This window comes from Herpailurus yagouaroundi, unplaced genomic scaffold (genome assembly GCF_014898765.1).
Source record: "Herpailurus yagouaroundi ecotype Mexico unplaced genomic scaffold, PumYag 186, whole genome shotgun sequence".
NCBI classification, from domain to species: domain Eukaryota; kingdom Metazoa; phylum Chordata; class Mammalia; order Carnivora; family Felidae; genus Herpailurus; species Herpailurus yagouaroundi.
Genome location: NW_024412417.1, coordinates 19,075,678 through 19,088,429, shown reverse-complemented (window position 1 = coordinate 19,088,429; position 12,752 = coordinate 19,075,678). Strand labels below are relative to the sequence as shown.

General features: G+C 36.9%; 1 protein-coding gene across 2 annotated transcripts in view; it reads right to left on the bottom strand.

Annotated features, from left to right (window-relative positions):
• The window catches only part of EMC2 (ER membrane protein complex subunit 2), a 51,244-nt gene extending 43,507 nt beyond the window's left edge, over positions 1–7,737 (bottom strand). For both annotated transcript variants that reach the window (XM_040494261.1, XM_040494260.1), the window contains exons 1-3: positions 7,698–7,737; positions 1,150–1,263; positions 592–656 (exon numbers count right to left, since the gene is read on the bottom strand). In XM_040494261.1, the coding sequence (XP_040350195.1) occupies positions 592–656; positions 1,150–1,263; positions 7,698–7,737 (219 nt within the window). The remainder of the gene's footprint in view (positions 1–591; positions 657–1,149; positions 1,264–7,697) is intronic.
• Positions 7,738–12,752: the final 5,015 nt, after the last annotated feature.

Below are 12,752 nucleotides of genomic sequence, written 5' to 3'. Positions count from 1 at the left end.
AAAAAAAAAAAAAAAAAAGTTTAAAAAAAAAAAATCCTAAGTCAAATCATCCTAAGTCTGTGACTGTCTGTGCTATGAAAGTCATTCCACAACCCAAAAGAAAAACTTGTTTTAAACCATCTGCTGCTTATTTTTAAATCTATAATATAGCATAATTCAACTCTTAAGTGTATAATCTTCACCAACTAATTTAACTTCTTCAGTACTGTTAAGAAGATTTAAGAACATTCGCTGTCCCCAAGTACCTAGTTAGTCTTACCTACTCTTAAGAGTAGTAATGAAGGGGTACCTGGGTGGCTCAGTTAGTTGAGCACCTGACTCTGGCTTAGGTTGTGATCTCACAGTTTGTGAGTTCAAGCCCCACATCAGGCTCTTCTGCTGTCAGCGCAGAGCCTGCTTCAGATCCTATCCTCTCCCTCCCCCTCCCCCGCTTACACTCTCTCAAAAAAAAAATAACTTAAAAAAAAAAAGAGTAGCACTGAAAACTAGCTATAAAAGCATTCAAATACAAGCCATATACTAAGTCTTAGCTACTTATATATACTTCGTGTAGCAAATTTAAAATGAAATAAAATTAGTTTAAATACCTACCAATGCCAAGTCATCTCGACCATAGTCTAGGGCTGCAATCATTACTTGTTCATATATGATCCAAACTATAAATATAGACAGAGAGGAAAAAACTGAATTTAATGTCAAAATCTCCCAGCACAAATTAGATATTTTTCTTGTTTCTAATATTTTAAAGTCACTTATAACTAAAAATTGATATACCATATTATATCTGGAATTAAGAAAGTATCCTCATATACTTTCAATAATATAAAATATCTTAGTATCTTATAAAGTAAAAAGATCTCCCGTTGTTTAATACCTGGGCTCTTCTAAAACATTCTTTATGAGGCACATTGTGACCAGATCAGGACGATAGCCCTGTGGGCATTAAAACAAAAAGGCCTATTTGATAGCTCCACTACAACCAGGAATTAGAAATCCTTCTCAAAATGATATATCATTGACTTCCTGAAAACTCTTCTTAAAAAGGGACAAATCATAGATTGAACAGCAGGAAAACATAATGAAAAGATGGTTTTTAAAAGAACTAAAAGCCATAAATAGAACATTAACTAAGCATGAATAAGAACTTACTATCATCTCCAAGCTTAGAAGCATATTCATTAATTAATTCCTCTCCAACTTCCACAATTTGCTCACTATTTCGTGAGTTTTCTTCTCTCCATTTTCTCATTTTATCTCGCATCTCTGAAAAAAATAAAGTTGTCATTACATACATATTTGATCAAAGCCAAAAAATTGACAAGGAAGTTGAAACCAACTTTTCAGGAAAATAAGGCCATATTTAAAAATTTTTTTTTTGTTTATTCATTTTTCAAAGACAGAGAAAAACACAGCACAAGCAGGGGTGGGGCGGAGAGAGATGGGGACACAGAATCTGAAGTAGGCTCCAGGCTCTGAGCTGTCAGCAGAGAGCCCAACACGGGGCTCGAACTCACGAACCGCAAGATCAGGAGCCAAAGTCAGACACTCAACCGACTGAGCCACCCAGGCGCCCCGGAAAATAAGGTCATATTAATGTAAGTCTATGGTGTGTCAAAGTTCATAAAGCAGAAAATCAATTTAACAAGAGCAATAGACCCCTTATAAGATTAAAAAGACATCACAATTGATGTCACAACTATAAAAGTAACAAGCATGAGTCTGCCACAAAGATCCCCCATCCCTTGAAGCAACTATGGATCTTAATTTTTTTGAAGTTACAGACAACTTTCAGAATTTGATAAAAGCTAGGGATTATTTTCCCAGAAAAAAAGAAACACATAAAATTATGCATAGAAATCTCAAAAATCCAAGGTGCTCCTAAAGCTCACCTACTCACTCAAGAATGCAAAATTTCATACTCAGAGGATCATATTTGGTATCAGCACTGACAGGATATTCACCACAAAACTTCATTAATAACATTACAACAGTACATATAATGTATAAGGATACACAACCGTGCAGGAAAATAAACCACATAAAAAATCAGAATAAAGGAAATCTTTCAGTTACACACATAATAAATGGAAAGAAGAAAGTAAGGTAAAAAGCACCTGCAAACAAAAGTGTTACAAGAACAACTTTGCATATTATAAAATAAGAGTGAACTGAAAAGTTTTTAAAAGCAGCATTTTGATAATAGCAGAAATAACTGAGAAGAAACAGTACCTAATCCAGTAAGCAAAAGATCACTTTTTCATATAGTTAAGATAGAAAAAAACTCTCCAATTCACAAATCATATATATGCTTTCTTACTTCTACCTCTGAAAATCTAACACACTTACCTATAGACAGATGCAGAATAGATTTAAACAGTTACATTGTTGCTGAACACATAAGTTAAATAAACAATGACAGGCCCCTAAAGAATAAGTATAAAAGAAGCACAAGGGATTTTCTCTACTTTTATAAGCATTATCTGGATCCCTAAAGCTCAAAGTCTAAAAATGAAAATAAAAATTGTAAGATGAAAACAGATCTTAAATGGTCTTAGCAAATCAAGTTAACACAGTTAATTCCTTCTACTGACAACTAGAAATCAGCTGGACTCTCACTCTCCACAGGGTCTGGACTAAATCTGACAAGGTTGAAGAGGAAATGAACAAACAAAAAAGCAGGTCATTCATACTCCACAGGTTAAGGGTTCAGTCCCACAAAACCGCCCCACTTTAGACATCAATCACAAGTCAGGGCCACCAGTACTGCTGACCAACTCGCTATAAAGTCTGGGGTTCTCACAACCTCCTCTGCAGGTTTGCTAGAATGAATCACAGAATTTAGATAAGAATTCACTTACTATTACGGTTTTATTATAAAGCATATAATTCAGGAACAGTCAAATGGAAGAGATACATAGGGCAAAGTGAGGGGGGAGAGGGGAAGCAAAGGAACTTCCATGCTTTTTCTAAGCTAATCACCATCCCAGCACCTTGATGTGCTTACCAACCTGGAAGATCTCCAAACCCTGTAGTTTAGGGGGGTTTATAGAGGTTTCATTCCATGGGCATGAGTGTTCTCCAGATCCTCTCCCCTCCCAGAAACTCAGGGAATGAGACTAAAGTTCCAATCAGGGATCCTGGTCTTTTGGGTGACCAGCCTTCAATCTGAAGCTATCCAGCCACAGATCATCTCATTAGCATACAAAAAGATACTCATTCTAGAAACTCCAAAGGTCTTAGAGGCTCTTGTGTCAGAAACTCAGGAATAAGACTAAATATAACAAAAGATATTCCTATCAACCCTACCATTCAGGAGATTTCAAGGGTTTAGGAGCTCTGTGACAGGAACTGGGGACAAAGACCAAATATATATCCCTTATTATATCACAACATAACATGTTATCTTTAGATCCACAGCATGGGTTCTCAGAACTCATTCAAACACTATCCCCCATGCCATGGTTCACTTACATAGTCTTAAACCCATTTTCACTTTCAACCTGGCAGATTATTTTAAAAGAGTAAATGCCTTGAGAATATAAATTACTTAGTGTTTTATAGATATGTTCCATTACACTGCACCCCTTGCCCATATGCTGACACCCAAATTAGGCTAGCATTCAAAGGGCCAAACTATCTTTCTAGGTCTTACCTTGAAAAAATTACCTTCACTATATATATATATATATATATATATATATATATATATATATATCCATAAATACAGATCTTTAGCCTAGAAGTGAAATCTCAGGGTATGTTCCATGAGATCTGGGACCCTGCCTGTCTTATTTAGCACTGTATCCTTAAGAATTGGAACAGTGCTTGGTGCAAAGTACTCAGACATGTATTTAATTAACATGTCATTTAGTATATAAACTAATAGTTAAAGCTAGGTATGGATAAGATCACCCAAAGAAGGCATTTAACCTTTCAATTTTAGACTCTTTGAAGCCGATGAGACCTTTGAACTTTCTCTTCCCAGAAATATGTACACATTTACATACACTAAATTTTACATATAATTCCAGGAAATTCAAAGGCCACATAAAACACCCCTCCATCAGTCAGGAGTATACTGATCTCAGGTTTAATAACCATTGATAAGATTGAGTGCTAAAAAAAGAACCGCTAAGAACACCAAAAATCAAGGACCAAATAGCTGTAGAAAACTCACAAAAGAAAGGTCTGAAAAGAGGAGACCCTTTATGTTATTATGAAACCAAGGAAAGAATGTTTCATGGAAGGAGTGATCCACAACAACAAGTACAGTATAGATGTAAAAACAAAACAAACCAACAAACAAAAACCCACATTCATTAGACCTGGCATTAGGTCACCCTAGAAATCCTATTGGAGTGATAGAGAATGGAAAACAAATTACGTTTGTTGAAGGTCTTAATAAAAAGAGAGGAAGTAGAGACAGTAAGCATAAAAAACTAAAATCCTTTCAAACATTTTTATAAATATGTCTTCAACAAATACTCATTTAGTGCCTATAACAGGCCAGGCATTGTGCTAGACATCCTATCCATATCCTGGCCAACTATCCTACTTTCAAAAAATTTGACTATACCCTTCTTAGAACTCTTTTTCTTTTACAGAGTTCTTTTAAAGAGTTCTTTTTCTTTGAAAGAGTTTTTCTTCTAAAAAATTTTTTTTATTATTTATTTTGAGAGAGAGAGAGAGAGAGAGAAAGCACACACGCGAGTGGGGGTAGGAGCAGAGAGAGAGAGAATTCCAAGCATGCTCTGTGCACTGTCAGCACAAAGCCTGATGTGGGGCTCAAACCCATGAACTATGAGATCATGATATGAGCTGAAATCAAGGGTCGGATGCTTAACCAACTGAACCACTCAGAAACCCCACAACTCTCTTTTCTACCTCTAAACTCATAACTCCTCTGTATAATAAACATCATTAATTTTCAACTGGCCAAATGAGTAAACTATATATTCTACTTTTTTTTAGATCCCAATTGAAGAGTGTTAGACTCACTATATGGATCTTTTATACATGATAAATTTTCCTATCACAAGAATTATAGTACTTTCTGAAAAAGTCATTTCCATAGCTTTAATTCATGATGCTATTCAATGGAGTTTGCTTCTGGAAAGGTCTGAAACCTTCATTTTACAAACAAGCAAACATATCCTATTAGTATAGTGAGCTGCCTAAGTCTATCTTAGATACGAAAGGAATGATTCCAACACTAGAAAAATGATTTACAGTCTTTTTGTGAAAATGTGTTAATGTTTATTATTAATGTCATTAACAATTCATTTAGTCAACAAATAATTACTGAGTTCCTCCAAAATGTCTAGCATAAGAACAAGATATGCCTGGTCCCTCCCTTCATTCTAGGAAAGAAAATTCTAAAACTTAACAAACTGAATAAGTACTTCAGTAGTATGAGGACATGGAGTCAAAGGACCAGGGTATATTTTGTTGACTTTGCTATTTTTTTTCTTTTTAAAAATTTTAGTGGAGGAGTGGGGTAGGGTGGTCAAGGAAAGCTTTCTGAAGTATGTGACCTATGAAGGGAATTCTGAGAAATGGAAATGTATAATGGTAGCAAGTGTAGGGCAAGAAGGGAGAAACACTCCTGGTGGAAGAAATAACATCTGTCTAGCCCTAAGACAGGAGCATAAGATGTTTAGGGAATTCAACAAAAGTCAGCATAGTCAGCTCATAGAGTAAGGGGGTAAATAGTTTTAAGATACAGCTGGAGACACAGACAGGAGCTAAACCATCTTTTTTATAAAGCACTTAATAGTTTAAAAGCACTTTAATGTTTTCTTTTTTTGTTGTTGTTTAAACCTGTGAAGTAGTTAATATTTATTATTCTAAATCTAATTACATTACTTCTCATCAGAATGCCTACAGGGTAAGGTCCAAGTTACCCAGTTAAATCACCTTGTCTGCTGGTAGGTATGACAGTTACACACCTACTTGTTCCTACCATCTAATAAACCTCACTGAACATACCTTCAAAGTAGCACTTTCTAAAAAGTATGAAATATTTGAAAAAAAATTTTTAAAAAAAGTATGAAATATTTGAAACATTTTTAAAGTAGCATTAAAAATAACAGCCACATGTGGATCCTGAGAAACTTAACAGAAACCCATGGGGGAGGGGAAGGAAAAAAAAAAAAGAGGTTAGAGTGGAAGAGAGCCAAAGCATAAGAGATTCTTAAAAACTGAGAACAAACTGAGGGTTGATGGGGGGTGGGAGGGCGGGTGATGGGTATTGAGGAGGGCACCTTTTGGGATGAGCACTGGATGTTGTATGGAAACCAATTTGACAATAAACTTCATATATTGAAAAAAATAAATAAATAAAAATAAATAAATAAAAAAAAATAAAAATAACAGCCACATATCTACCACCTGGCTAGTAAATATCCTGACACAAGCCTTTTAAAACTATGTATTTACAGGTTTGCCTTCTCCATTAGACTGTCTTCTCCATTAGAACTCCATTAGACTTCTCCATTAGACTCCGTGAAGGTAGGTACTGTGTTATTTTAATATATCCAAGATTTAGCACTAAGCAGTTAATACTTTTGTTTAATATAAGTAATTCCCCAAATACAGGTAGAAATACTGAGGTTCACAGTGCACTAGAGACCACAAAACCAATAATAAATTATTGAATTCAGTTCAAGTATAATGGGATTTTACTTTTTCCCATACAGGTTTGCAATTCTGTAATACTGGATAGATATATTCACAATTAAATGGTCAATATAACTTTCAGTCCACATGTTATTAGGTCATTGTTTAAACATCTGAAGAAGGCATTCACTAAACCAATAAGCTACTGAAGTCTGTTAAATGCTGGGAATATAAATTTCAATTACACAAGTTTCATGCCTTAGAGAAACTCTTAGCTGTCCTCTTAGCCATGCTTCCCACTGAAGTTTTTGAGAGAAAAATCTCTCTTACAGAATTGGTTCAAAGTCTGGCTGCTTCCAAATTTAAAGAACACACTCCACCTTAAAGTAGGATGGATAAAGAAACCTACCACACTTGAGCGTATGCCCAACATAACCAGTTCTTTACCCCTTCCTAGGAAGTAAGAAGAAGAAAATTGTGTTATGTGCATAAATGTGTTTTCAGAGAGAATGGGGCTGCGAATAATTAAGAGAAATCAGAGATCCAGTTATGCAGAGAGAACAAAATGTAAAGTGGCATGTAGAAGAATCAGATTTGTTCATGACTCTTCCATAGACCTTCATAGAGTTGTAACCCTTACACAGCACTGAATACAGGGCCTACAGGCCCTGTATTTCTTGGCTGCAGGGAAGCTTCAGCAAGCAACTACCCCGCTTCCTCTTCGCCGCCCAGCAGCCACTATAAAATGTGTGACAGCCCCAGGTCCCTCCCGCTTTATAATGGAAGCTGCCCTGGGCCACTGTACTGGAACGGAGGTATGTGGGTCACTGAGTCTATCGGAGCACAAGCGGAGGACCGGGGTGGGGGGGGGGGGGGGCCGCCGCAAGGGAACACCGTGGATTCTAGTCTGTGACCTGGCCACGGAAGGAGCCGGCCTCAACCTTCTCAACTTGGCCCGTCCAGAGAGAGCTCAAGTGCAGAAGACAGACCGGAAAACCCAGGCCTCCACCGGCAGCAGGTACTGCCGAACCGCTTCCCAGGACTTTTGGTCTTTCCACACCCGCCCTGCTCCCAGTTACCTTCCCAAGTGACATCGTAAAGCTCTGAGACCTTCGCCATCTTCTCAGAACCTGGAGGCGGAGGGGGGGGGGGGTCAGAGGGAGGGGAAACACCGTCACGTGACCTACGACCGGGCGGTAGCGACTTACGACACCATTTCTCATTGGTCGAGAGAGCGGAGGGGGCCGGATCCTCCGCGCACGTGCACGCGGCTCGGTAGAGGGGCTGTTGGAGAAGGGGGCGGAGCGAGCTGGGTGGTGAGCGGCACTCTGGGACTCGGAGGACAGAGCGGCTAACCGCCGGAGGCGGGAGTCGGCGTGGGATGAGGTGACTATTTCACCGGGGAGTTTTAGTAAATGCTGTGAGTTTTTAATGTGCGCCACACCCGGTTTTTCTTTTTCTTGTTTTTACATGGGTGTATTCATTCTTTTCCCACTCCCGGGTCAGTATCTTGTTCTCTTCAGGTACTGCTGCAATGTAATTTTCTGCTCCAATCCTTTATTTGTCCGCAATCTTCCTACTTCCTAAAAATGGGATTTGCTTTCCATATCCTTTTGAATTTCGACTAAACTGATACACTCCAAAATTTTTTATTAATCTCCTTGAGGGACTAAGCGGGATTCTGCCTTTGCACATAACGTTTGTGTGGCCGAGGACTTCTTAATGTTCACGTGAATGTCTTCGTGCCAACCTGGATCACTGTCTGCCACTCTAGATTTGAAATCTCGTAAGATCAGCCAATTTGTAAGTCCTTATAATTAAATGAATGAAAGAAATACTGAATAAATGTACGAATGAAACCATCAGAGCCCCTGAACGTCGCTCCTCTGTAATCTCAAATCGGGGGGAGGGGGAAAGAAGCCCTCTTTCCCCACCCTTTCCCCACCAAGCTAATTGCTTTCAGCAACTTTTAGACGTAGTTTACTAGAGCTAAGAAGAAATGTCCGGAGGAGAAGCAATAATAATAATAATAATAATAAATTCAAACGCATATATTTAGTATTTAAAAATAATGGAACAAAATCGTAAAGAGAGAATATGTAAAGTGAGGAAAGAAGCCTAAAAATCCCTGTAGTTAAGGGTCAGTGAAGAACAGGCAATCAAGATAAAGGAGAAAAGAGAGTCCTATCCCACAACCAAGGGAGTACAATTTTAAAAGAAAACACACACACACACACACACACACACAACTATCAATGGCACCCGCCACAGACAAGTTATGTAAGGGCAGAAAAGACTTGAACTTATACAGTTGGAGTAGATTCTGAATGAGCTTCATTTTCTGTAAACAGAACTTTTTAGAAGTTCTTCACTAAAAAAAGTAAAAACCTCCGCTCAGAAATTCACATATTTGGGCCGCCTGGGTGGCTCAGTCACTTAAGCATCAGACTCTTGATTTCAGCTCAGGTCATGATCTCACCATTGGTGGGTTCAAGCTCACTGTAGGACTCTGTGCTAACAGCTCAGAGCCTGGAGCCTGCATAGGATTCTGTGTCTCGCTCTCTCTGCCCCTCCCCCGCTTGCACTGTGTGTGTGTGTGTGTGTGTGTGTGTGTGTCTTTCTCAAAAATAAATAAACACTTAAAAACTTTATTAAAAAATAAAAGAAATTCACATATTCTAATTCTTCAATAAAACAACTTGGTGTGATGGAAACAAGGACTCAATCACACAGATTTGAGTCCAGGCTCTATTTCGTAGCTGCGTGACTTTCAGCATGTGTATCTCTAAGCACCAGAGATGCTCATTTATAAAAAGGAGTTAATTATATCTATATAAAAAGAAAATATCTACTTTGAGTTGTTATCAAGATTAAAGGGTACTGCATGACACTCCCATGGAGGTACCAGTCCTTTGGCTATAAATATAAATATGCTGATGACTCCAGAAATTATCCCCTGAAACCTAGTTTGGCTTTTTTGACACTCACTTAGATAGCTAATATGCATCTCTAAGTTAGCATATCCCAAACAGAATTCTGGATTCTTGCCACCATGCCCCCCCCCAAGTTGCCCTTCCCCACTGCAGTTGATGACACTGTCCACCGAAGTTGCACAAACTAAAATTTTAGGAAGTATTGTCATCCCCTTCATGCAGTCTATCAGCAAATTCTGTATTGTACTTCTAAAATTTTCCCAAAGTCTATTTGTATCTCCACTGCTACTACTTCAGTCTAAGCCACAACCATCTCTCACCTGAATGCTTATGGCTCTCAAATGACTCCCCCAGACAATAAACCCATATACTGTAAACACTTTACCACAGTTTACAGGGCTTTACTCTCTCTGGCTCTCTCCTACCATTCTTTCTTCACTAGACCCAAGCCGTTCTCCCTACTCCCTATTCCTCAAATATGCCAGACTCCTATCTGCCTTTAGTCTGGCATTTGCCCATTACCCCTTTTCCTGGAATGTTCATCTCCATATCTTCAAGTGGCTGTCTTCTTTTTGTCATTCATATCTCAGTTGTATTGAAAACTATCTACTTATGAAGAGGCCTTTCTTGACTCTCCAATAACAAGTGGCACCTAGTTAATGCCTTTTGCATCATTATGACACTTATCACTTTTTCTGTTTACTTATTTTCTGTATTTTTCATTATTATCTAAGTTCTTTGAGACTATAAACTTTGTCATCTTAGCCTTGTCAATTGAACATAGGAAAACACCTGGCATATGGTAAATGTTGAATGAGTGAGTTGGATACTCAAAAACATAACAGCTTGTATAAGTGATTGTTAGGATAATATTTCATAGTAGTGAACATATGAATTCTACTCCTTGGTTATGGATGGGAGGTTCTCTCTTTATATTATCTATATTTTCCTAAAAATTATAAACATAGTGAGTTTGGGACCATACCTATCTGTTTAACATCTCCCAGCCACTTAACACAGTATTTGGTATATGTATTTGTGACATACATCTACAATTTACTATTTGTACTAAATTGTTTATGCCCAACATTTTGTTGGATTTCTTGAGGGAAATCCTCAAGAAATTGGAAGCCCAAGGAGGTATCTTTTAAATACTTACAATGGATATTAACAACTACAACTAATTAAGGGAATAAATATTCTCTAGTCATTTCAACTAAATGCCCTTGTAACTGGCTGCTACTGTCTCTCAGGCAATAAACCTTATGACATTGTGTTAAAGGAGGTCATTTTCAGAATTTTTTAGCTGGAAATTTGAATGATTTCATTTTAGATTTAAAAGGTATTTATGAATTGTTAAAACTACATTTTTCAAACATTTTCGCCTGCAACCTATATTAAGAAAATACATTTTACATCACACAGTATGCGTACATTATATATAAAACCGAAACAAAATTTACAACCTAGCCCTACAATATGTCTTGTCCTCTATAGTTTCTATTCAAATTGAGTCAATTTTATTTTGTTTTCTAAAAACACTAGGTGCAACCCACTAATGGGGTAATGCCAGTACTTTGAAAAACAATTGGACATTGTATATGTTTCCCAATCTGAGGCCCTGAAGTGATGATTTGCTCAAGTTCTTGCCACTAGTGGGTAACAGAAATGGCAAATACATATGAAGGAGATCAGCTATTTAGATCCTAGATAAAAGATGATATATTTATAGGAAAAATATATTTAAGGGAAATTTTTTTTTACCAAGAGTACTTCCTGAAGCAGGAAAATGATGGTGTTTATATATCGTAACATTTTAGATATCTAATAAAACTTGCCCTCCTCAGCACACTCAGGAAAAAACTGGTATGTCAGTGACAAAACTTTTTATTCTTCTCTAACATTTTATAATGCAATTGTAAATGTAAATTAAAAAGAAATATCTTCTATAGATAAAACCATAACCCTGAGAATATAAACATCAAGTGTACTTTCTATAAATTTACTTTTATAAAATATTTTCAAAATGTTATCTCTCACTCTCTTACTTCTTTGGAAAAGAAGCTTTGATTCATGTATGTTAAAAATACTTAATTCAATTTTTTGACTGAACACTCCCCAGCATTGGTGACAAATACCAAGGAAATATCCAAGCAGTCAAATATTGGATTATACCATGTTAGACACCATGGGAAACGCTATCTCATTTAATGATCTCAGTTAAACAATGAAAAAAGCACATGAATATGGTTTATGATATGCCTTTTTTATTTTGACACTATTGTATGATTTTCATTTTTTTATAGGCTCATGTTTGAATAGTTAGAATGATAATACATCAGAATGAACTAGATTCAGAAAGGAATAACTTTGAATAAGACTTTATTTTCTTTGAGATGGGACAAGCTTTATTTATTAAGCCTGATTGGCCCACAAAGCACTTTGGAGTGCTTCTCTTTTATGATCAAAGTTTACTTAATTCAGTTACTATCTCAGACATTATGAAAGACTAAAGCAACTTCTTTTTTTTTTTTTTTAATTTTTTTTGTCAACATTTATTTATTTTTGGGACAGAGAGAGACAGAGCATGAACAGGGGAGGGGCAGAGAGAGAGGGAGACACAGAATCGGAAACAGGCTCCAGGCTCTGAGCCATCAGCCCAGAGCCTGACGCAGGGCTCGAACTCACAGAGCGCGAGATCGTGACCTGGCTGAAGTCGGACGCTCAACCGACTGCGCCACCCAGGCGCCCCTAAAGCAACTTCTTAAGAGTAATAAACCTTATGACATTTATAAAATGGACATCATTTAACAGGACAGAGCATAATACCATTTTAATTGATTTTGCAATATCCAACATCATCATCAAATCATGTACTTAGAATCTACTATCTGTTTTGTTCTGTCTTAATCATAGTGAATTAAAATATCCCACATTATGTAGCACAGTTTATAACTTCTGTTTACTATGACAATTATCCATGAAAGTAAATTTGTATCACTATAACTTTCATATAAAATTTACTATAGCTTTTAAATTGTGTTATTGTTTCTAGTTAGTGAATCATAACCACAAATCCCTTTGTATTTAAGGGAAAATATTACTTGTTTCATCTTCATTCCGTGTCACTAGATTTTGACTGTGATACATTCACATTTGGAAGGAAGTTTTCCTTAGAGTTTTATTTACCAAAAGCCAGAT